Source organism: Platichthys flesus, chromosome 2 (assembly GCF_949316205.1).
Source record: "Platichthys flesus chromosome 2, fPlaFle2.1, whole genome shotgun sequence".
Taxonomy (NCBI): domain Eukaryota; kingdom Metazoa; phylum Chordata; class Actinopteri; order Pleuronectiformes; family Pleuronectidae; genus Platichthys; species Platichthys flesus.
The window spans coordinates 18258955-18284089 of NC_084946.1; the positions used below are offsets into that span (position 1 = coordinate 18258955).

General features: G+C 44.2%; 3 protein-coding genes across 4 annotated transcripts; all 3 read right to left on the bottom strand.

The window, feature by feature from the left end:
- Window positions 1-2: 2 nt before the first annotated feature.
- Window positions 3-2178, bottom strand: cplane2 (ciliogenesis and planar polarity effector 2). The gene is made up of 5 exons (XM_062403813.1): window positions 1968-2178; window positions 1125-1277; window positions 896-1020; window positions 651-790; window positions 3-362 (listed from the first exon to the last, which is right to left on the bottom strand). The coding sequence occupies exons 1-5, from the start codon at window positions 2176-2178 to the stop codon at window positions 140-142; spliced, it is 852 nt and encodes a 283-aa protein (XP_062259797.1). The 3' UTR covers window positions 3-139.
- Window positions 2179-2724: 546 nt separating this feature from the next.
- Window positions 2725-4096, bottom strand: LOC133974864 (heat shock protein beta-7-like). Its single transcript, XM_062412661.1, has 4 exons — window positions 4018-4096; window positions 3594-3727; window positions 2944-3069; window positions 2725-2863 (listed from the first exon to the last, which is right to left on the bottom strand). The coding sequence occupies exons 1-4, from the start codon at window positions 4094-4096 to the stop codon at window positions 2858-2860; spliced, it is 345 nt and encodes a 114-aa protein (XP_062268645.1). The 3' UTR covers window positions 2725-2857.
- A 1777-nt stretch (window positions 4097-5873) lies between these two features.
- On the bottom strand, window positions 5874-19095 carry epha2a (eph receptor A2 a). 2 transcript variants are annotated; one of them, XM_062403835.1, is made up of 17 exons: window positions 18721-19095; window positions 17835-17902; window positions 15793-16429; window positions 11852-12007; window positions 11410-11742; window positions 10762-10889; window positions 10461-10638; window positions 10260-10362; window positions 9941-9990; window positions 9729-9854; window positions 9451-9636; window positions 9282-9343; window positions 8755-8964; window positions 8438-8587; window positions 7932-8125; window positions 7345-7500; window positions 5874-6696 (listed from the first exon to the last, which is right to left on the bottom strand). In XM_062403835.1, the coding sequence occupies exons 1-17, from the start codon at window positions 18794-18796 to the stop codon at window positions 6588-6590; spliced, it is 2922 nt and encodes a 973-aa protein (XP_062259819.1). In that variant the 5' UTR covers window positions 18797-19095; the 3' UTR covers window positions 5874-6587. The 2 variants fall into 2 exon arrangements, with proteins under 2 accessions (XP_062259819.1, XP_062259810.1); XM_062403826.1 differs by having other exon boundaries at window positions 9941-9993; window positions 18721-19093.
- Between the last annotated feature and the right edge of the window lie 6040 nt (window positions 19096-25135).

Sequence of the window (25135 nt, forward strand, 5' to 3'; positions counted from 1 at the left end):
AGCATAAGCATCCATCTCTAATGCTCCATCTCATCTTGAGGGAGCTGAGATTCTCCCGGACCAGCTGCTGAGCGCAGTCCCTCAGCGGCAGACTACCTGGGGTCCATGTCACCTCCACTGCCTCCTTAACTCCTCTGAATCAGAGAAGAGTCACGGCCTCCTGCTGTGACGGGTGGCGGGCGGATCCAGCTGTGACACAGTCCTGATGCCACAGCTGCTCTGCCAGGCAGTTGAGGAGCAGAGCTACGTCCCCCAGCCCATCGCTCACCTCCCCTCCCACACGCAGCAGCGGCAGACCCCATGTCTCCTGGAAGTCCCTCACGTCTCTCTCCGCCACGTCACAGTGCATGAAGAGATCAAATCTAAACCAGAATTAAGGACCAATGCTTGTCTGTATTAACATGGTTTAAAAAAACAAAAACATTTGGGTAAATGACTTTCAGCTGCGTATCCATAACTTGAATGCACAATATGAGAAGCAAAAGTTCCTCCTGTGTATATTAAATGAACTGGTGATCAAACCCTTTGACACAAATGCATAACTGTGATTGTTACTTTATTGAAAGGTCTATAAATATCTTGAAAGTTTAAAAAGCTTTTGAGTTTAAGTGCTCAAGTGAAACTGTCAATAAAAGAACACAAAAGGATACTTGGTGCCGACCACCAGTTTTGCGACTCGACCCACAGAAGGCCCGGTCCACTTCCCGATCTGGTTTGACAGGTCGTCGAAGGAAGGCCTGTCGGTGAAGGAAAACAGGAAAAGGACGGCGTCCACCTGCTCCTTACAGGACTGAAAGACACAGGACAGGGATGTGACACGTGATGGATGAAAGTATTTTTGATACTCACTTGTTCACAACTCGGTTTTATGTAAGACTCTTTATTTTATACATACCGGAAGCAAATGGTCAAATCTACGCAAGGCGTTCTCTCCACAGTCCCACAGCTGTAGACGGAAGAAAAGCACTCGTCCACTTTCCCTCAGCTTCACCGGCCAATACACCACGGTCGTCTCAATACCTTCGAGAACAGGAGATGCACATTGCAAAGATGTTACAGTTTTAGGTATTCCACTAAGTCACACTGGTTCAGGAGCCTGTTGCAAAGTCGGGGCAGGGACCCACCTGTGGTTTCGTAGTGCACAGGGGGAATGTTCAGGCCCGCGAGTCGAGCAGCCAGAGCTGTTTTACCAACTCCACTCTTTCCAGAGATGAAGATCTTATAATGAACCGTGTCCACCGCTGCATGCGGGGGCATCACTGGAGACTCCAACAAGCCTGGAGGACATTTAAAATGACCTATAGTGTTTCTCTCTTGGGGTGATGCTTGGTTCAATATGTAAAATGTTTTCTCATACTTTCCATGATATTACTTTTAACAGTCTCCAAATCAAGACGGCAAAGAACATTATTCAACCAACAGAAAATATGGTAATGCTCAGCGGTTTCTGACTTACAAACAATTTATTGAACTAATTCTCTGAAATACTGTTGTATAATCAAATCCTGGTTAGGGTATAGATTATGTGTGGAGAACATATCCACATCCCATACTTATACACACACACACAATACTAATAAATAGTGATGGCCCCATTAAACAGTTCTGCTGTATGTGTGTAAACAGTACTTTAAAGCTGAAATAATAATAATGTTTTCATTATGGATCAATCTGTTGATTATTTTCTCGACTGGAGTTTCAAATAGGGAGAAATCACATTACTGACTAGAGCCAAGCGCATCATCTTCATATGTCTTATATTGTCACCAGATCACTTTGCAATGACAGTGATCCTGTTTATTAGAGTAAATACAATGTAAAGCAGTAAATACCAACACATGAGAGGATTATGTATAAAGTATTCAAACATATCATTCAATACTCGAGTAACTTCAGTTTGTATTCCAGTACTTAAGTAAAACCCATGATGCTCTGCGGTGTATTTATCAACAGATTCTCAATCCTACCAAAGTTCTTGCGTCGTTTCTTGTGCAGGATCTTGTTGAAATACTCTTTGCTGTCTTTACATCGATGCCAGTCGCTTACTACGACTGATCCAGGAGCAGGGACATCTGCCATGTTGTTAGCTCTAAAGCTAACGGAGGTAGCATCACATGGAGCAGGCAGACGTGTGTTTGTTAGCTTGTGGACATCACAACATAACTGGAGCCGCATCATAAACACTTCCGTAAACCAAAACATCCCATGACAACCGCCCTCGTCACTTCCGCCTTTGTCGTGTTGCCTTCAGGTGCTTCAAGAAGTCGTCCATCACAACGTTTATGGAGGTGATCAGTTAAAAAGCTAAATTTTCCGCTATATATGTATTACCATAAAAATTGGTCATAGAGGTAATCCTTTGTTTTTATAATGAATTAAACTGGCAAAGTTTGAAAAAGCCAGAGGGTAACCTGTTCTTAAAGCTAGAAACTCCTTTTATTATCCAGGCAGACACTGGTGGCTGCCATTTTGAGCAGAGGTGAGTTTCAAATATCAGACCAGATTTTTCAAATGTCCCCAGTTGGTTTTCTTACAAACGATCACCAGATCTCCAAAGTGTATAAACTCGTAGTTAGCAGCAGACCTGGTAAAAACTTCAAACTTCAATAGATTTATTACATCAATGTCACAATATTCTATGTGATTCGTCGCTGCTTATTCTTAAATATCACACCAAAAGAAACAACAAGTTACTTATGACATTTTATTTCCGTTGTTGGTGTCTTCAAGTGCACCCTGATGAGGTTTCTCATATTTCCCATAGTCTGTGAATGACGCATTGTGTGATCCTCCACTGGCCAGTAGAGGTCACTAAACTCTAGTGGTTCCCAGGAGGATCACTGGTGTGGTGCTGGGATTACATCTGAAGGAATAAAGAGACAAACATCAGAGGACAGTTTTATATCTGTTGAAACGTGGTGAGCACACAGAGACGGAACACACCCTGTGGGCTCTGACGGTCAGGGCCCCGCCGCTCCCCATGCACACGGCCACAGACCCAGGGTCCACGTCTGATGGTAGAGTGCACCGGTGGGAAAAGGTGTTTGTGACTGTGCCATCTTCTCCCAGCTGATCATGAGAAGAAGGGAGAAATTAAACCAGGAAGTGTTTTCAAATTGTATAGATAGGTGTGGTTATCGAACAAAGACAAAAGCTCATGAATCACAAGTACAAGGTCAAATTTGTAAAACCAATGTGGTTCCCTAAACCTTTGCGGTGCAGCTAAAGTCTCATTTACTCCAGAACAGCTTTAGAATCATTTAAAATCAAATCTTAGGCATTAGTCAGTTTAACAGAAAGTATTAAAAACTTTTTGAAGATTTGCAATCCCCTGATTTATTAACCCACTTTATTACTTTCATTGTGTTCATTTAAATCCTGCTGTTCATCCACTGCTGCCGTGCAGGGTGCGAATAATAGCCTGCCATCCCATAATCACCAAACCTTTTTTGTTTTACATTCCACAAGCGTGCCTCATTCAGCTGCCCTGATAAGTGACTCATTCCAGAGCAGCATCTGTGCGTTTTGGTTTTGTTTTGACTCCACAGATGACATTTGCCATTGTCTGCAGCCGGCCCCGCCGCGCGGCTCACCTTCTCAGCGTGGACCTCCAGCAGGTTGTTTGAGGATGTGATGATCACGTCCTCCGGGGAAAACTCGCTCATGTCGACAGTGAACTGGAAGATGTCTCCAATGACCTGGATCTTCCCTGTAGGATACGAATGTTCTGGAACATGTCACAGAATAGAGGACTATTTACTATGCACTATCATTGAGTTGAGCGTTTTTCTCCTGGATGGTGCCTAAACATTAAAAAGAGCAAATTAATAAATATAAAGTGCCAATTTTACACTGTTTGCTTTGTCCGCAGGTTAAGGCATTATAAAATAAAGTATAGTGAAACTGTTCAGGACAGTTATTTCATTATATCTCGTATAGATTTTGATTCCTGCACGACGGTTTCTGATTAGGGTTTTCTCAGAATCATATATATCTACCAATCTCCGTTCCACTGACCTTCGAATTTGTGTTCTCGACGGCAGCCCTTAGGATTGGATTCTGGATCTCCAGAGAAGATACCTCGACCTTTCTCCATGCAGACTGAGGACGTGAGCTGTAGCTCTTGCTGACTGTATCTACAATCCCGGAGAGGTCATTCTAATCTCTTGGATTCTGGTCTCCGATGAAAGACTCTTTTGTAGGCGACCGGGAGCTTGTGGGGGCCGCGAGGTGTGAATGTGATGTCCCTGAATGATTCCCCTGGGAAGAAGATGACACCGATTTAAGATATTCAGTGTGTCAGAGCTTTTGTTGAGCTGTTGTCGAAGGGTCCAGGATTTCTCGCCGCACCCCTGACTACTGGGAGCCTGTGTGTGTGTGTGTGTGTGTGTCTTGGTGTGTGTGTGTGAGAAGCGTCGTGAAGGAATAAGCTGTAATTACCACGTGTGATAGTGAAGGAGCTTCACCCTCAACCTCAAGTCAAGAAATGCAGCATTTTGACCAAATGAGCTTTAAGACAAGACTTACAGGATTCTTTAAGGGTGGGTGAGTGTCTCAAAAATGACACTGCACTGATTTCCAGTAAAGGCCTTACAGAGACAGGGGGGGGAGTCAATATGTCAAAGTGGCAGTGGTATGATGGAGCACAGTTGTGTGTAGCTGTGACATTCTGCTGCACCTTGGCAAAGTCACCGAGGTTGATCAGCTCCATCTGGACTCAGGGCTTCACCTTAAACAGCCTTCACTGGCGGAGCTGCTGAGTGTGAAGAGCAGTCAACTGCCAGGGAGGAAAAACGAGGACCAACATTGGTTTTAGACTCGCGGGAGTTGTAGTGGTGAATTCATGTGCAACAGCAGGAGCATGTGCAAATACAGTTCTTTGTTATCATAATAGTGTGAAGAATACACTGTGTATAAATGCGTAGCAGTGTTACTAGGATACATGTTGTGATGGTGGAAGAATGAAGAGCAGTGTGTTAGGAGAGTAAACATTGATGTCTGTACTCTTTCAGACATTCAGGTACAATACAGTAGACAGCATGTCTGTATATTTATACATTTGAGGCTGTTTTACAGATATATGTGGTTCAATCTTAATTTATCATTTATTAATTTATCCAATTACTTACTTACTTATCACTATCTTGGAATTGTTTTCACTTTAATACCCTACTTTAAACATCTCTTTTAGTATTTTATAGCCATATTTTTAATATATATATTGAGTTATTTTATTTTAATTATTTAATTATTTATTTATAATTATCTTTTTTTTAAATCTTTTTTTCTTTCATTTCATTTGGTCTTTATCTAATTTTTATTTTATCATAATCCTTTATCACAAAGGATCTCTTTTAGCATTTCATCATTTTATCTTTATCCTTTTCACGTCCCTTAAAGCATTTTTTATCTTAGTTTTTTTTATCTCTTTATTTATCTGCCTTTGGTGTAACCTCCTTTCCTGTCGAATTATCAGATTTTCGACAGCGCCTCCTCAGTTCCTGTAAATGATGTTTTGATGGGTAGGGTTGTTTTCATTGTTTTTATTTTGTGAAGTATGGGTGTCATTGTTCGTATGTAGAGAAGAACATTTCAAAAAGTCTGATTGATGGATACAAAATGTAGAGGTGGTTATTCCTCGACAATTTAATTAAGTTATCCTATGTTAACATTTTGTATGTAACACTAAGGAAAATGTAAGTGAATGTTACTTTTTTACGAGAACTAGAGAAAATGACAGTGATGTCAGCAGGGTTCACCCTCTGGGGAGCATGAATGTCAGTGAAAAGTTGAATGTTAATCAATCCAATAGTTGCTACAATGTTTAATAACAACACTGATGTAAAAACAAAAACACACTGACGACTGCCGAGTACGAGAAAGTGATCCAGTCACAGGCAACACTTTATTTCAACACAAAAATACACGGCCTGGCAAATATGCGCTAGGTCAGACTTATTTCTCATGTAGCAAATGTCATAAATATAAAGTAAAAAATAAATATTAAATAAGAATGGACAGTTGAATTAAGACTTGTTGTAAACAAACAAATGATGTGAGGAAAACGCATCATGCGACACACAGACTAACCAGAAGAATGTGTGATGCTAGGCCCTGAGTGGAACGCTTATTCCAAATATAACAGCAAGTCTCATTGAAAACAAAAAGTGGAGCAAAACCAACTGATTTAAAGATCCAGACACACTGGCCAGATAAAGTGAGTGCTTGGAAGAAAAAAGCCCTTTTTATCTTTAAGAGCTTCAGACAGTTCAGTCAATCAGTGAACACAGGGACCGACTCCCTTTGCATTGTCTCACTACATCACATAATTTATCTTATTACACATTTTTACATAAAAGATACAATATTCCTCTTCTTTTGTTATAAAGTACGTAAGTGTTTTTTTTCGATCTCAGTCCTTTCTGATTGGCTTGTAGGCTCCTCTTCAGTCGAGCCGCGCTGCACCGAAGGTAGAAAATAAACCTCGGCAGCATGGCTTAGTTTTAAACCCCCCCCCCCGCTTCAGTCTTCCAGGAGTAAAATAGCATGGTCGGTCAGTGCACTTTGAATTGGAGGAATGCTTTAGATCACACTGCGAACACGCTGAGCGAGCTGATCTCATCTTTCAGGCCCAGGATGCTGTACGCTATCCTCTTCATGTGACCGGGCAGCCGCACGCCGATATTCCTGATGTCTCTGAAAGGAAGAAAACAAAAAAATGACAGTTTTAGTCATCTGGAAAAAAACGATTTGCATGACGAGAGCACAGAGATACACTAGTGATTATCAGGAAGGGTCCTATCCAGGAACTTTCATAACTTTGTTGTCTCACATTGAGACGGGCCTTTTTTTTGGACATTTTCACTGATTTCTAATTATTAATAATTCAAGGATCCTAATTAGAACAATCTAGCATATTTGGGGGACTGGTATTTTTTAGTGTGTTCAATTTAATGCAGATCCAAATAAGAATCTGGATGTAGTTGATTTGAATGTGGTTTCATGGGGGTGACATTTTTTCACACGCTGTTCCAATAGGGACAGACATGTTGTGGCTGATTTACTGTGGCCTCAGCTATTAGGCTTGTTTAAATTTGAGGGGAGTGTTGGGCCTTGGCCGAGGTATGTGCACTACTGAGGCCCTTCAAGTTGAATATAATTTACAGTCTTAAAAGGCGGTGGAGGTTATAACAGTAAGGAATGAGAGGAATGCTATGGGCAGAGGCGCAGGGGATTATTCCTGCATCACAAACTAGACGACAAATGTTTCGACTCAATACGTCCTCTGTGCTGCCGCAAGATGTGGCCCGGTGCCAGATACACCCGTGTCATGTGTGCACTTACTCATGCCTCAAGGAGAACACCTGCTCCATGGTCGTGATCCCAGCGCGGGTGAAGCTTTCGTGGTACTGACTCATCTTGATGGACTCCAGCCACTCGGGCACCGACCCGAACAAGGGGCCATCGCAGTGGCTGGTGCTCGGCAGGCGGATGGACACACTGCAGAGGAACGACATATATGTAGATTACTCACTCAGTCATTTGCTGCTCCCCAAGTATTAGTGTGTGTGTGGATTTGTCTTTTTGGCAAGTGTATAAGCAACAATAGCAATTTGTTGGTTGTGTTCAGGTCTATTTATTGGCCGGGGACAGTTGGCAGCCAACCAGGAAGTCACCTCGCCAATAATAGTTCCAAATATAAAACCCATTCATTTGGACTCTTTGTTTTTGTCCAGATTAAATAAACAAGATACCAGGTGTTAATGAGTGTATTTCCCTTAGTACACACACATTTAGATTAGTATCACTTGGTTTATATTAGTATCGGAGACAGAACATAGGATTGCTCTTTGGTTTTAAGTGACATTAAAAAATTGGGCTGTTTTGTTTTGTCCCGAAAACTTAAACAGAGATCAAATCAAGCTTCATACCGTGGATCGAAGTCGGCGATGGTTTTCAGAGACTCTGGGTTTCGGAGCAGTTTGTCCAGAATGTTGACGATGTCTGAGAAGCGAGGTCGTGTGGAGCGGTCGTGCTGCCAACACTGGAACATGAGCTGGTAGATGGCGGAGGGGCAGTCCATGGGAGCAGGGAGCCTGAAGGCCTCGTTGATGGCTTTCATGACCTGGAGGGAGAAACGGGGGGGGGGGCAGAGTGAAGTCAGTGCTAAGATTTAAAGATGCTTAATGGTTGAAGCAAGAGACGAGGAGTTTGAACAGGCAGCGGTCCAAAGAAGTGCTGCGTCCGCATGTTGACTTTAACAGTAAATTTAAAGACGTTGGTGGGAAACTGTGCTGGATGTCAGGCTACTTTCCATCACCACCTACCCTGCAGCGACTCAGTGGTAATACACGTTCAAGTTTGACCCACGCAGGCCTAAACCATCCCTCATCGCCCCCATAAGACTCGGGGAGAGGTCGAGACAAATGAAACATACCTCGTGGTTGCTCATGTCCCAGTAGGGCCGTTCTCCGAATGCCATGACTTCCCACATGACGATGCCGAAGCTCCACACGTCGCTGGCCGAGGTGAACTTCCTGAACGCGATGGCCTCGGGGGCGGTCCAGCGGATGGGGATCTTACCTCCCTGACAGAAGAGACAAATTAACAAGCAATGAGTTGAATGGAAACACATGGTGCTGAAAGATCAACACTTAGGACTGGACACTTGGGAGTTGGAAAAAAAAAAAAGGATCATTAACAGTCTCTAGGAGGAGAATAAAGGCTGGTCTGTGTTCTGCTGTTAAGACTCACTCTGGTCGTGTAGGTGCCCTCAGCGTCGTCCTCCAGCACACGCGAGAGGCCAAAGTCGGACACTTTACACTCCAGGTTGCTGTTCACCAGGACGTTTCTCGCTGCCAGGTCACGGTGGACGTAGTTCATGTCGGAGAGGTATTTCATGCCAGCGGCTATTCCACGCAGCATTCCCACCAACTGATATGAAGGAAGCTCTCCATCCCGGTCCTGAAGGGAAAGATATGAATATAGCCGGTTTAAAACCTTTTTCTTATTTTTCATTACCTCCACCAAGGAGGTTATGTTTTCAATTGGATTTTCATTAGTTAGCAGGATTACAAACTAATGCCATTCTAGGTCTTACTTGAGTTTTGCAACAACATTAAATTGTTTCCTTGGCTTTAATATAAACTTAAAATACATAAAGCGATTATGGGAAATATACCCTATAGATGTTTATTTCAACATATAACATAACTTAGGATTCTGAGTCTCTATGAAATAAAGAAATATTAAGTGTAAAGTTTAAGTCACTGGGAACCTACCTTCAGATATATGTCTAAAGCGCCGTTCTCCATGTATTCAGTCACTATCATGGCATGCTTGACTGAAAATGAAAACAAAAAAAACGTTGAGTGAAATTTAAACACACCCGCAGGTAATAAGAGTGAGCTGTGAATGGCAGCTAGGTTTCTGTTCGAAGGCGCGACTCACATTTCGTGACGACGCCCTCCAGGCGGATGATGTTGGGGTGTGAGAACTGCCCCATGATGCTGGCCTCGCTCAGGAAGTCCTGCCTCTGTTTCTCCGAGTAGCCCAGCTTAAGGGTCTTGATGGCCACGGGCACCTCTGGTCGCCCGTGCGGCTTCATCACGCCCCAGAACACTTCTCCAAACTCTCCTGATCGGCAGACAGACGACAGGGACGTCAGGAAAACAATATCGCACCGGGGCTTCGTGAAATGGAAGCTGAGCGGTTTGAAAAACACTCACCTACACCGATGACCTTTTGTTTGCTAATGGCGGTCGGGTCAATTTCCGTGACAAACTTTTGGATGGCGATGTTGGGGTCCTCGTACATGTGTGGATCGATGTAAGTCTTCAGAGGCTTGAGCTGATCTGAGGAGGAAATAATGAGGAGAATATCAGACTGAATAATAAACGGTTTCCTCTTCTTATTGTTTGTATCGTGGGGGTTTTCTAACCTGTTGAGAAGTACGGATCCTCTGCTCCTCCCCTGACGTGAGACCTCAGTCTGCTGAGAGGAAAAACAAGACCATCACTATCGCAGAATACACACTGACTTTTCAGTAATTGCCAGTTGGTCCCAGCTAAAGAAGACCAGGGCTGTGCTCAATAGCGGCACCGGCTATTACTCATAAGCCCCCCCTAAGATGTCACTGCACAGTATTGGTAATTAACCCGAGCTTGTGGCGCGTAATAACACAGTCTGCAGGTTCCTAGATGACATTTATCTGGATGACACAGGCGTTGGATGTGGATATGAAAGGTGCGGCCACCAACCGTTTACGCAGCAGCAGCACGGCCACCACGACCAGCAGGATCACAGCCACTCCCACTACAGCTCCCATCACCATGGTGGAGTTGCCCTGGACCTGAGACTCGGCTGCACACAATCACAGAGACAGAAATATTTAATAATCAAACTCAGGTTCATGCAGAGAAACTGTTTCATTCCCGGTGGGTTTGAAGGTTTCTTGGTACCTATTGGTGAAGTGTGGAACTCGTGCTCGGTGCTGTAGCTGCCCGGGTTGCCCTCCGGACTCAGGGCCTGGACCCTGAACGTGTACGTGGTGTTTGGGGTGAGGTCATTTATCTGGACCGAGCTTTTGTCCGAAATCACGACCGTGTAGGTGGTCACGTCCCGCTCGCCGTCCTCGTCCTGCGAGGACAAAGTGGAAGGTGGGCGGATTAGAGAAGTCTTCCTCAGCACTTGAGAATGTCTTTCAACAAGCTGAAAACTTGAGGGAGGGAGGAAAAAGGAGCACAAAGCAATGAGTCTTACTTTTCTGCGGTACATAAGCTCATAGCGGTGATTGATGTGGACTGGAGGTCTGCGAGACAGAGTCCAGGACAGAGACAGACTGGTGGGGCTGCGATCGTCCAGATGGATCAGCGTCACCTTGGGGGGATCTGAGCAGTCGGAGAGAGGCGGAAAGCAAAATAATGGTTGGTGACTAATCACAGTCTGTGGGAAGGACGCATGGAAATTAAAGCCTTTGGGACTTAGTGGGTCAGACTGAATTCTGGTTTTATCACCTGGTTACTTCTTAGTACTTCAAGATGACACGTTAAAGCTTTAAAATGTGGTTGAATCCCGTAAACGATTATATGCTCTTTAGTTTTTATTCTGATCTACTAGATTTACTATATTCCTGCAAATAGAGATTCGATTTTTTTTCTCATGCTTAGTTGAAGAAAATACACATGAAGAATTTTAAGTAATACAAATTTGACATGCTCCTTTCTGTCAGAGTGGTCATATTCACTGAAATGTATAAATTAGACATGCACAGAAAAAAGTTGAACTTTTGTTTTTGTATTTGTTAAATGCAAATATTATTCAATCGATAAAAAAGTAAAGACTGAGAAAACAAATACAAAGGATAGAATCAAAGTAAAAAAGAAAATGCTAACATGTGACTGGGCTCACCTGTGTAGTCCAGAGCAGTAGTGATGGTTGCTGTGGGTCTGTCAGTGCCGTACTGGGACACGCCGCTGTGAGCCTCCACAGTGAAGGTGTAGTTCAGATGAGAATCCAGGTCGGAGACGACGACCGCGGCGTCTCGCAGGCCCGTGTGTCCTGGGTGGTAACGCATCTTCTCACCACAGGGGGTGCACAGGGCGGCCTCGCAGTGCTCGCACACCACGCTGTAGGTGAGGTCACTTCGGCCTCCAGTCACCAGCGGTGGGCTCCAGGACAGCTGCAGCCGGCCGTCAGCTGACAGGGTGGTGGAGGTCAGCTCGCGAGGGGCACTGGGAGGAGCTTCAGGAGGGAAGTGGGTGACAGGACGGTTAGTTTGAGCCTCCGATCTGCCTGTAATCAGTATACAAGTTGACTTTTTGCGTGAGGTGTCAGTGAGGTGGGTCTTTACCGGAGCAGGGAGATGTTGGCGGGTCGGAGGGGGAGCGGAAGAAACCTTCCTCACATTGACATTCAGTGGCGCCGGTGCCGGAGGGCTTGGTGTTATCAGGACAAACCTGACAAAACTCGCTGGATACATACGGCTTGAAGTAGCCTGGCTTGCACGCTGTATGAGAGAGAGACAGAGAGAGAGAGAGAGAGATGATGTGTGTTAGTTCAAGCATGACATATACAGCACTCACTGTGGAAAGGACAAACACAGGAAGGAATGACGGACAACAATGCAAACAATGAAGCTGTGTCTGTAATACCAGCCCTTTACGCCCAACAGGAAGCTCTTGTTGTGAGGAACCTATAATCACAGAGTCTTTGTATCCAGAGGAATGAAAGGGATTTCCCTGACGATCTGCCTCCACTCGCCTTTTTTGCTCGGAGGCCTAATCTCAGGTCACACTGCGAGTGTCAACCGGATGAGTGCGGTGCATTAAATCCATCAGGTGATCCGATCTGCTCTTCCCCTGCGGACTCGCACTCGGCTCATATTCCCTGGCAGATAGTGTTTGTGTTTTTGCCAAAGGAAACGGCACCTTGGAGCGCTGCGACGGACATTTCAGCGTGCAGCAGATAAACAGGCGTCCAGGGGCATGGGAGGTTAATGAACATGCAGACTGGACAGAAACCAGGACAAGTGGCAAGTCAGCCAGAGACTGATGTTTCCTCCCTTTCTTCCTTCCTTCCTCTGACCCCACGACACCAGCCACAAATTACAGCACGTAAGGTGGAAACGTCCGCGTACGAGAGAATCAGGAAAGAGCACAAGCAGCTGGAAACTAATATGAATTTGGGTTTATGGAAACAGATGCCCATAGTTTCTGGGACCGATAAAAACCTCAGAGCGCAGTAAAACAAATAAAAGATCAAAAAGAGCGGATCTTGAGAAAGAACTTGTGGCTCTGCTTCCATTCTGCCGGCTCCCCGGGGGAACCGCCTTTCATGTGGGCCCTGTGCTGGTGGCCGAGAGAAGAGGTCAAATGAACCCTGGATTTAAGACACGGTCGCGTTACTCCTCCACCAAGGCAGAAGGACCTTTGCACCCTGAGCAGTGCAGCGGCCAGGAGAGGCAGCAGGTTGAGTTCTGAGTAGAAAGGGGATAGAGATGAATAGATGGAGGGTTGGGGGATGGGGCGGGGGTGTAAAGGTCTGAAGCACCAACAGAAGTTCTCTCAGGGGAGTCACTTGGCGGCAGTGGGGGTGCAGTGGGGTCTTTTCGCATAAGAAAGAGGGGCCAGCCCATTTTCATCTTGAGCCGCAGCAGCAGGGCCTCTGTCACGTACCAAAGGAACTCCAGCCCCATTCATCTATTGTCTCCATGATTGGACGGAGTGGTGCCATAAATACGTTCTACTGATTATAGAGCTCCAGAATGGCGGCAGCTGTACATAGCATGAATACAAACACTCATAACTAAAAAAAAATTGTATCATCTGTTAAGAATGCTGTTTACCCACGATGGAGTTTTAAACTTTCAGTGGTTAAACAAATGTAGGTTTTCACTTGTTGGTGGAATGTGTCCCTCTTATTGTGCCGCGCTCTCCTGTGACCACAGCACACATGTGAAAAGGACGTGTGTTCCGCACCGGTGCATCTGTTAATTGAATCTGTTTTTTGCTCTTTGTGGTGACCCATTGTTCTAATGAGTGGGAACATGGATTAGGGAGCTCGTTGCGTGTGTTAACAACCGGATGAAAGAGCAAAGGGAGGCGAGGCGGGGGCATGTCATTGGCTAACAGCTGTCCTGTTGCTCCACTAATCCTCTTGACTAAATTACACTCCACACCTAACTAAGCAGCCACGGAACTAGCAGCCACCCTCACGCACCAACTGTCGACTCGCTCCCCACCCTCTGACTCCGACCAGGGACAACCTGCTTATTTGTGTCACTCAGCATTCCTCCTCAGCTCACTTTACTTCCTTTTCCCACAACAGTTGGGCTCCTCGGTGGAATCCACACGCAGGCCATGAGCCCTTAAGAGGATATCACTTTCTACGACATCAAAAACTGGAGCGAGGTCCGGGAGAAGAAACAGCATTGTGTTTTATTAATGTCATAAAAATGATTTCCTGTGTCGTAAGTATCAGATCATACTCCAGACTTTGGAAATCCCAGTTTTTTCCAGTCAAATGTTTCCTGTCTTCCACTCGACAGTTGCCGTTTCACTTCCGTTTCAGGTGCTCGGCCCAGTTGTCAGGAACTTCAAAGTCTGACACATTCCTCTGCCTCGACTTCCTCCCTTTTCCCCTCGTGGTCATAGCCACAGTTCACGGATCACTCTTTTTAAGCTCAGTACAAATCTATCAAAGATATTTAGACCGTAAAGAAATGGTAAGAAAAGGTTTAACGGGGAAAAGGCTTTGAGTTTTGTCTAACCAAGTCAAAACCACAGAGATATTCCATTTAGAATGAGGTGAAACAGAAAAGAAAAAACAAGAACAGGAACAAAAAAGGGACTTAAATGACAAATCAACTGTCAAAGTAACATGATTCATTTTGTGTTGGTCAATTTATTGGTCTCATAATTCTTTCAGCTGTTAAAAATAATCTGTTCATCTCCTGGAACAAACTTAGAGAGGAGGCCAAACCCTAAACCGTCAAGGTGACTCGGACCATCAGGAGTCATAAACCACAGGCTGACTCAGTCTAACCTCCGAGAGGTGTGTCGGCCTCTTCCCTGTAATCTGTGGTTTGTGTCCCCTTGGCAACGGTCACACAAACATTTACTGTGCGGGCAGAAGACGGCACTCAGGTAGTCATCCTGTCACATTCACACGCTCCTTCCTTTACTCAATCAGTGGTGGAGGTTGACGCCAGGGTGAAAGAATTCCTTTCAGCCGTCCCCACAGCCTCCTTCCTCCTCCTCCTCCTCCTCCCCGTACCCTGTCTCTCCTCCCACGTTTCCTCCAGACAGCTCAGCACACCGCACACCACACCCCAGAATGCCCGCACACTGCCAGCCTCCACACGCACAGTATGAACACGACAGCTATACATATCTATATGTTTTTAGTTTAAAGTAAATTGACCTTCTAACCCTAACCCTAACCCTGCCCTTTCAGGTTTTTCAAATGCACAAAAACTCAACACTATGCTTCTAAAATTCCCATCATTCTCAAATGAGTTGCGACTTCTTAAAACTAACCAAATTATGAAAAAAATACTTTTGTTCTACACAGTTAGGGGAGTTTGTAAACAAGACATTTACGTTCCTAGCTAATTTGAATAAACATAACAAAATAGAGCTTGAAAAGGAAAGAGAAAGCAACATGTTTAATAGTTTTCTACTTTTGGCCTATTTACTATTGTGTCCATTAACACAAGTTCAAATTCTCCATCCCAGGACATCTTCTAGTTGGTTCCCTTTTATAGTGTAAACACACAACAGTCTCAAAGTCCACATAGAATTAGGAACAAAGCTTCTGGCCCTGTCACCTCCAGTCAACGGCCTGTCCATAAAACAGCACCTCAGCCCAGCCCCATTCCTGAGTCCTGAGAGAAACACACTGGAAAGAATGTGCTATTGGCCAATAGGTGAGGAGATGATGAGGCACCGCCGGGAGTCTGTTCACCAGGGACTTTTTATTATCTACCATCACATGGAGCAATTCCATGGTTTCCTCTAAATCTAAACAAAACAAACAGGTTGAGACACCTTCCCAGTTTCCTCCCAGTTTCCCTCTCACTCAGTCCTGCAGTGGCTGACCTATTTCTAGACAGATATGTTGGGTTTTTACTGCAGAACCCCAAACAAGCCTGACACAATTAACATTCCTGAGCACTCACTTCTCACATCTCGCCAAAGATCGTGGTCGGAGGTGTTTCACTCACGACGACTCCCCCGCGGCAACACAAACACGTCTCAGCTGAGTGCTTGGCATATTTTTGGCCGTGCTTACCTTGGCAGGATTCCCCGGTGGTTTCGTAGCCCGACAGACACTGGCACTGACCCACGGGAACCACCCATTCCCCCTCAGCCGTGCAGTAGATGCGTGGGGTGGCCTGACTGACGGCGTTCTCCACGCAGGCTCCCTCCACTACCGTGAGAGCGTCCGCCACCGTCTCCGGGAAGGCCGCCAAGCTCTGCACCGTGGACGGGCACGACTTGTAATAAACTCGGACCGAGAGGAGCGCCACGCAAGTGCCCATGTCCTGGAAAGCAAGGTAGAAGCCCTCTTTGGACATAGGCCCCACGGTCCTCGTCTCCGTGTTGACCTTCAGCTCGCGGCCCTTTGTGACCTCATCAGGGGCGATGGTGGCCACTTTTCGGAACTGCCCTTTACGGAAGTTGGTTCCCACATCAGCGTCCGCCTCGGAGATGAAAAGGTTGAAGGTTTCTTTGCAGGCCACGGAGGCTCCATCAAAGCTGTTGCAGTCCCGCACGACGAAACGTAGCTCCACAGAGACGCGCGACGTCCCCGGGCGCCGCTGGATGAACGTTGTACGTAGCCAGTTTTCCTGTTCTGTCGAGTCTATGCTACAAACACTGTAGGTATAGAAAAGCGAGCCATTCACCACCGTCTGGACGATCTCCCACTGCAGGACAGAGGAAGACAGAGAGGGGAAAGGGATCAGTTTAAGAGGCAAACGTCACTGTCACCAAAACTACAATAATGAAAAGGAGGAAAAGCATTTTTTCTGTGGAGTAAGTAGAGGGTTCGGAGGCTTTGTTCCTTCAGAGAAACAGTTTTTACTGATGAGACACCTCGTCTTTCATGCTGAGCGAGAAGCTCATAAAAGCGCAAAAAGTGAGCCACAGCTTTTTCCCTCACACTAAGATTACTGGCCTGGACATGTGCTGCTGTGCTCGCGACGTGTGAGGTTTTCCACTAACACACGAGGACGCACGTGAGTGAAACGCACATAAACCAGAGCGAACGCCACTGTGGAACACCAACCAACGTTTATGACAGTTAAATGAACTTTGGAAGCCGACCGCAAAGTCATCCCGGCAGGACTGGCAGCAATTAAGACGTTTTAGGAGAGGGAAGCAATGACGGGTAGAGAGATTAAAAGGCCCAATTTGATGATTAAATTTCATTAAAGTCACATGTTAGCAGCACTGGAGTGTTTCAGGGACGACATCAGTGATTAAACTTGTATTAATTGTTGTAGAAAAGAGGCTAAATTAATTGAATTAGATTAGAGCAGCATTTTACGAAACTATTTATATTTTGCCAACATCTAAATCTGAACTTAAACCAACTTTCCAACTTTGGCTCTTGACTCTGACAATTGTATTTACACAGTAAGCTCTTTGTGTTTGCTGAAGCCGCGAGCACACATCGGAAATACTCGTCTCTAGTACAAATTTACTTTAAATGTGTGAGAAAGCCGGATCAGCGCAAAGCAAAGATTGAAAGACGAGGGGATGAGTGTTGTCTTAGATCTTCGAGAAATGTGGCCCACACAGTGGAAGTGGCCGTGTCCTGTTGCTTTTTTTAGATGGAAAGCCACTGAACTATAGATAGAGGGATGGTTCTCCACATAGGGACCACTCTTTCTTTTTGCTCGAGTCCTCCCACCGAACACACATCCTCCCGCTACTGTACTCTCTAAATGCACAGAGCAATCAAAAAGGAAAATTGTGATTTGTTGTTTGCTGGAATGAAGGCTGTCATTGTGTAAAATACAATTTGGCACTGTAAATTTAGATAGCTTAGGTTGATCCTTGACATTTTAATGGCATTCATGAGTTCTTTATGAAAGGGTAGAGTTAGCATGAGACTTGCGGAGCTCCGTTAAACCTCATCGAGCTGCCACTCATTCCATCACTCCCAGTGAGACGGTTTTTTCGTGTGTGGATTCAACGAACAAGAGAGAAAACTCTTATTCAAATTCTCTCATGGAACTTTTCTCTACTGGCTTTCACAGAGTGGAGGGCCCTTTCAAGTGTTGAACCTGAAGTCTTAAAAATGCCTGTTGAGGTATAAATACTCACTCCGTTCTCATATGGCAACGTCAACCAGCCGAGCTCTGATCCTGAAGCCCTCATGTCCAGCAATACTTCTACAGGGACACACAAACAACACATGGTTATAACAGGCACTGGGAAACCCGATGCATCAAAGAACCACATTTCTACAGATCTATTCATATATAAAAAAAAATCCACATTTAGTTATTTATCACATTTGTAACTCTTATTCCAACCAACCCACAGAAATCCAATATATATTTTTGATCAGTTGTTAAATCATTGGGAACCGCTGGGATTTGACTGTACACATAAATCCTCTGCCTCGATCCCAGGGGCCAGGGGGCTTTATGGGGGGCACATGCCAGGCTTTGACGGTCTAATCGAGCATGTCGGCTCTGACTCGGGTCTTCATTGACCGTGTCCTCCAGGTCCCCGCGTACAGGACTTAAAGTCTATGAGAAAGGCGTGGGCTGCTAAATGACCATGACGAGAGAAATACATGAGTGTGCGAAACACCGGCGAAACAAAAAGTGAGGGACATGTTCAGACATCAAACACCCCCCCCCCCTTCATCCTTTAAGTTAAAGGCCATTACAAATTAAAATCTTATTTAAAAACTCAGTTTGAAAGTAGAAGTGATGAAGTCAAGTGGAAAAAGAAAAAAGAGAATTTTCTTTTTCAACATTCATGTCATTCCTACATGTTTAGATATTGTTTGTTTGAACGGTTTAACTAACATTACACACAACTTGGCTTTGTGTGTCAAACCAGGACACAGCTCTAATCTCAACAATGACAATTAAGCGGAGAGTAACACTTTACGGAGGCTCTCGGATTCCAAGCCCCTGACTCATGAGGTGCGGGGAAGCGTTTCAAAAGACAATAAATACAAAAAAGTAGTACTCACGTTCTTTGGACTGGAGGCTGAACGCGAGTTGGTGAATAAATACAAACAGGACCGAGATGAGTGGACGGAGCTCCATGATGTTTCCACAGGTCTTTTCTTACTGAGTTAGAAGTTTGTCTCCTGAAGCCTGTACGCTCCCTCTGTCCCTCTCTCTCCTCTCTCTGGCTCTCTCTCTCTCACTCCACCGGCTCAGTGAGCACGAGCCGGCAGCCCATTCACTAACAGGTGGCGTCATCGCCCCGCCCCGCGCCCTTTGGAATGAGGAAGTTCTCCAAATATGGTGCCCCCAGGGGGCGGGGCTACGACGCTCCGGCCGCACCTGTTTCATTGAAGAAACCGAAGCGCTTCCCAAACTCCGCTGTCATTGGATCGGTGTTTTCAAATGTCTGTTTTATTCATAATCGATGGCTGAGGGGAAAAATATGATCAGCAGCCATTCGGTCTGTCCGCTGTGTTTACAGACAGCACGAGCTAAAAACTGAAGTTTAACTGATCTAACATTTGTAGAATTAAAAAGTGTCCAGATAAATCATTATAGCATGTTAGTGTTTAAGTATGATGTATATTTTAGAGGTGTAATTTCAGCATAAAATAACACACAATGACTTTGAGTGCAGTGGAGTAAAACATTCATTATTTATATCGGGAATGTGAAATTGAATGTACCAAAATGTGAACACATTCATTGAATATTCATGTACCTTGTTTATCTAAGAATGCCCTAGTAATAAATTGTATATTTACTTAGGTATACTTTAAACTGCTTCAATAGTTAAGAAAACATAGTATTTTTTTGAATAGTTGTTTTCTCTGCATTTGTCAGGTCCATGAACTCTTTATTAAATGCTGAAATCTAAGGAAAAACAATATATATATACTTGCATATATGTATCATTGTTCTTCTCACTGCATTCACAGATCTTTGGTGCCTCTCTTGTATATGGAATGGGGATTTAATAAAAGATGTCACACCAAGCTACACCACAGGGTGTAAACAATCCATTCTACTTCTGCTCTGGTAAACTTGGGGGCCTCTGGTGTTTAAATACAGATTTAGAAGCCGTCATGGATGTTTTATCCGTGCTGGAAACTTAATTTGTGGTTGTAAGTTTTTCAAACTATGTGAATAACATAGCACAAATATGTTTGGGCTTTGGTTGCATTTCAAAATGAAAGCGTGTTTAAGGCGGACAATCTTGTCTAGCCCTCTTCCAAGTAATTGGTTGAATTCAACCACATCTCATCCAGGACGTCTTTCCCACGACTGGTAAAGGAGGGGTCAAGTGGGGGGTGGTGGTCTGGTATGAATATTTGACTACTAATGAGGCGGTCCTCATAAAGAACCTTACAATTTGGGTATGAATATGCCACCACAAAGAAGATCTGACAATAGCATCACCTAGCAACTCTTATCAGGAGGAATTTCAGAGTCAAGTCTTCTCCGTGAAGCGGCGTGCACTTGGAGAGAAGAGGCTCTCGGGCTGCGAGCCAAACGCACCCGGCTCCCCTGACAAAGACCCTCCTCCTCCTCAGAGAGACTCAAGTGAAGAGGCGGCGATTGTCTTGTCCACCGTTACCATACACGGACATTAATCATACAACAGACAGAATGAGCGTTGTTGGTCAAAAAAATAGATTAACAAGTTAAGTGTGGGTTGAGTTATGACTTTCTGACCTTTGGATGACAATTACCTCGATTGCTGACAAACACAAATTGTAGTTTAACATAATCAGTGGCACTCCAAAGGGATACTTTCAACTTTTAGAAGCTAAAACATCTTCTAAATCAAATTATATATGCTTCAATTAAGACTAAACCTACATTGGAACCTTCTACTCTCATATGATTTCCTTTGTGTTTCTTTTTGGTATTGGCTGTTAAACTTCAGGGGAATTTTCTCTAAATAATGACAGATGTCACATTTGAATTCCAATCCCTTATAGAGAAAAGGGTTCTTTGAGCTTCCACAAATATTTGTTCATTGTTCAAATAGTTTTTTTAAGTAACCACATTTACTTTGTAATCTTTTTTCAGACAAAACAAATCATGATCTGGGTTTTTGGATCTCACAGGTTCCCGGCACCATCCCTTAAGATGCAGATACATGTGTATTTGAATGTGTTTAATCCACTTGGTTTTGAGTGTTAGCTGCCACTTTAAGGAGACTTCCACCTTAAACACTCAAACAGCCTTTTCTCTCCAGTCCTTGTAGGTTTTGGTACACACTGAGGTACGCTCAGGTTTTATTTTCAACTGCGTTTCAGCTTGAGACTCTGAGAAGTGGTTTCTGTTGTCACACTGTTCTCGACGGTGTCAAAGGTTAACACCCTCTCTAACGCACAAGTATGCAAATGCTTTCATTACAATACAGGCTTGTTTTTCATCCACCTCACAGAGCATGTGTCGTGCTGCAGAGAGGACCACAGCCTCACAGAGCTCGCCCCACTCCGGGTGACCAAACATCCCACCCTCCCTCTGGTCCTGGGGCTTCAGAGGGCAGTGACAACACAAAAGTACTTCACACTTGGGGGCTGCGCCGCAATTGTTTGGGTCAGTGAACAGCGGCAGAGGCAGCCACGCCATGTCATTCAGACCCTGCTCCCCTCACACCCTTTCTTTCCTCACACTTCTCGTGGTATCAGCAAACACAGAGGTGCACCACTTTTGAAAGTGCGGGGGAGTTTTTGTGCACCGCCAAAATAAAATGCACCCACTGTTTTCCAGCACTCTCACAGTGTGGGCCCCCACAGCCCTTGTTAAGGGATGATGGATTCACGCCGTTGTGTTTACATTTTGATGACTGGAGCGAAACCATCATTGATGCATGAAGAACTTTACATCAAACTATCTGCTATTAGAAGTAAAATGACTAGGTTTGAACTATTGTCAACAAAATGCACTTAAGGAAAAAGTTGTCTTTAAACAGAACAGTGCTACATTATTACAATATATTATTGAATTGATTTGATTCATTAACATGTAAGCTTAAGCGGTACTTTAATTTTGTAGTTAACTCCCTATTTTTAGTAATATTTTGTCAATTAAGCAAATGTTTTGTTTGGAAAATTTTAAGATGAAAAAATTAATTGTAGCTGCTGAGTAGATTTAATAATTATAGTGCAGTTTAAGGATAAAGTAGCATCAAATGTAAATTCAGCTAATTCAAATTGGTCTATAAGTAGAATAATTAAAACAGTTAGTTAGTTTGTTCAGTAGTTAGCCAAATTTCTGTATGTTAAATATTCATTTTTGTAGATTAATGCTTCTCCCTGATATTTGGTGTTATAAGATGTCTAAATGCTCCATTTGTCGGGTTATAAATTAGGGTTGTATAAAAAAATGATTTGTTTTAAATAGAGCAAAATCAAACGTATAACATGTGTTATTGCAATATATAAAAAGTAGAGCTCCAGTGAAAGAGTTTTGCAAGGACATTGTGTTTCTGTCATAAACTGTTAAAAAAAAGAAGAAGTAGAAAAGCAGTCTTGTGATTTAAACCAGATAATCCAACTGGATTAGGAGTCACTGAGAGATAATCCAGCCTACGGTGTTTGATGCTCGAACTCATCTGATCACATAAAAAAGACCACACAAGATAGAAGCTGCAATTTACAGAAAGACAAAGAAATCACATACGATTAAAACATGAGGTATGTCTGCTCACCAATCACACCCCTGTGTGAGACTGAGGACAAAGTCAGGTGAATTGTACTGTAATGAATTGCAAATATTTATGATGCCATGGACTGATAAGCGACAGCAGAGGCCAGGATGTGAAGTCACTGATCTGTGCAAACAGAGGTCAAAAGGAGGACATGACGTTTCTCATCAAAACTAAATCAAACCCCCAAGACCTCATATTGTAAAGTATCATTTAAAGTGTGCTCTGATACTAACACCACAAACTCCAAACCACAACCCTTTTATCTAACCGACGGAATATGTTAGAGAAGCATCTTCATTCTACACCAAGATATCATTTGCTGTGTAGTGTTGACATTGAGAGGCGTGTGCATTTTTCCTCCATGTCCTGCAGTCACCTCATTTTAAAAGCTCTAAAAGCCACCTCTGAGAAACACCACCACTCTGAGCTGGAATGTAGGGCGGGTGACTGTCTGTGTGGGATGTGTTGTGTGCAGCGCAGTATTCAGACACAATACAGACGGCACGCTGCAACAGGTCCCTGTATTATGAAGAGATGAAATGTGAGAATGTGGTTCAAAACACTGGGCATTACTCATACCCACACACACGGGTTAAATCTATTTGAGGCTTCGCCCTGATCAGTCATCGCTGCCTGCATCCGCACGGAGGCCATGCATCAAAGAGAAAGAGGGATGAACAACGCAGGTAAAGACATAGAGATCTCTGGCAGCATTGCCTCACCTTTGAAATACAAAACCCACCACTTATTACCTTCCCCTTTAAAGTCACATATCAAATGACAATCGCAACCAACCAGCAAATTACTCAGAGCAACAAAAAGGCATTTATCTAACGCCATTAATATGCAAAAAGTTGTGTATTCAAATGCACCCCACACTGAGGTCACTGTGACGCCTCTCGTCTGGCAAGTACGAGTGAGGGCTGAGGCCATGAAAGTGAAAAGTCCCTCAGTAAAGACCTGTGTTAAATGTAATGGCTGTTGGGGAAGAGGCCTAATAAAGATGACAGCACACATTCATATGCAGGCGTTTGTGTGCTCAGCTTGACGAGGTCTGCCCTACAGGCTTAACAAAGGGGAGGAAGGAAGCCAGGCGCTGTGGAGAATGCCTGGGGGTGTGGGGTGACAACACACTCCTCACACACACGCACACGCACACACACACACACACACACACACACACACACACACACACACACTCACACACACACACACACACACACACACACACACACTTTAGCACACACAGTGGCCCTCCAGCTCGTGTCCTGCGGTCTCTCATGTCTGAAGTCGCAGCAGTGACAGCTGGGCTAGCACACTCTGCATGGGCTCATTCTCTCCTTAGCAGCCACACACCCACACGCACAGACAAATACACACACACACACATTTGTACTTCTATCTTAGTGAGGACACTCATTGACATAGGGCATTCCCTGCCCCCTTACCCTAACCTTAACCATCCAAACTAAATGCCTCACCCTAACCCAATTCTAATCCTAACCCCAAAACCAAGTCTTAACACCCATAACAGCCAATTGGAAATGAGGACCAGTCAAATGTCTTCACTTTCCAAAAATGTCCTCACTCTGTAAAATCTATTCTTTAAATGTTCCTCACAAGGATACAAGTAAAAAAAGGCTAACATACAGACTCACACACCATACCTTACAAACAGCTGTAATGCATGTGATCACACTGCAGAGCCCTCCCAAGTTGACCGGCAACTGTGAAGTGTAAACAGTAAACAGGATGGAGAATCCTGTGTGTGTTTGTGTGTGTGTGTGTGTGTGTGTTCCTGTACTTATATCTAAGCATAGGCCCTAGAGAGTGGGGACATTTTTTGAGAGTGAGGACATTTTGGTCGGTCCTCACTTCTTCAAAGGGATGTGTTAGGGTTTAAGCCTTGTTTTAGTGTTAGGGTTGGAATTAGGTTAAGGTTAGCCATTTAGTTGGGTTAGGGTTAGGGTAAGAGGCTAGGGAAGGCATTATTCAAATGAGTTTTCTACAAAGACAGAAGTACAAACGTGTATGTGTATGTGTGTGTGTGGCACACTTGGAATTTGGGACTTACATATTATAAAATTGTTGAGTTTGAAAGTTTGTTCTTCAGGAGGTGGCAGTCATAATCGCATGTTCAAATTTCCATTTTTTAAAAACCTCTCTTTTCTATGTTTTGCCTAAAAGTCGCGGGCGACCCTTTCAAATTTTAGGGGCTGATGTCAGTAAAAGGGAATAAAATAATTCCAACACTGGTATTAAATTGTCTGAAAGCTTGAAAGCAGCCATAGAGAATGAGTCGGTTTATTTTTTGCCACTAAATGCTTATAATTCACAGAGGGGACAACAAGACAATACTTAAAATTTCCAGCTGTGACAGATAACGATGAAGGACTCATAATTGAAAGTCCTAATACTTTAAGCATTTCAGAAGGGTAAACGTGTGTAACTTCAGCTGCTCACTGTGCATATGTTGGATGGGCCTGCGTCACTGCTGAGTCGAGCTCTGCACTGTAACGACCACAGCTGCTGGGCAGAGGAAACAGGGGACCCGGAGGGGCGACAGTCAGTGTGGTCCACAACAATCACATCACTATCTGGCCAAAAGGACACCTGCTTTGTTTGAGGTGGACCTGGATTCAGAGGGGGATGACACCAGACAGCTGAGCTATGCAGAGCAAACAGGAGTTAACATAGACACGAGGAACACTGTGGGAAATATGTGACACAAGCAGAAAGCAGCTGTACCA

Excerpts from the sequence above, each read along its gene's own strand:
- cplane2 (XM_062403813.1), bottom strand. The coding sequence starts at position 2,178 with ATGATGCGGCTCCAGTTATGTTGTGATGTCCACAAGCTAACAAACACA. Across the intron at positions 1,021-1,124 it reads TGTGCACTACGAAACCACAG|GTATTGAGACGACCGTGGTG; the intron begins GTGGGTCCCTGC and ends CTGTTCTCGAAG. Across the intron at positions 791-895 it reads GATTTGACCATTTGCTTCCG|TCCTGTAAGGAGCAGGTGGA; the intron begins GTATGTATAAAA and ends TGTGTCTTTCAG.
- LOC133974864 (XM_062412661.1), bottom strand. The coding sequence starts at position 4,096 with ATGGAGAAAGGTCGAGGTATCTTCTCTGGAGATCCAGAATCCAATCCT. Across the intron at positions 3,728-4,017 it reads TCGAGAACACAAATTCGAAG|AACATTCGTATCCTACAGGG; the intron begins GTCAGTGGAACG and ends GACATGTTCCAG. Across the intron at positions 3,070-3,593 it reads TGGAGGTCCACGCTGAGAAG|CTGGGAGAAGATGGCACAGT; the intron begins GTGAGCCGCGCG and ends TCTCATGATCAG.
- epha2a (XM_062403826.1), bottom strand. The coding sequence starts at position 18,796 with ATGGAGCTCCGTCCACTCATCTCGGTCCTGTTTGTATTTATTCACCAA. Across the intron at positions 10,363-10,460 it reads GTTCCACACTTCACCAATAG|CCGAGTCTCAGGTCCAGGGC; the intron begins GTACCAAGAAAC and ends GATTGTGTGCAG. Across the intron at positions 9,855-9,940 it reads GGATCCGTACTTCTCAACAG|ATCAGCTCAAGCCTCTGAAG; the intron begins GTTAGAAAACCC and ends TTTCCTCCTCAG.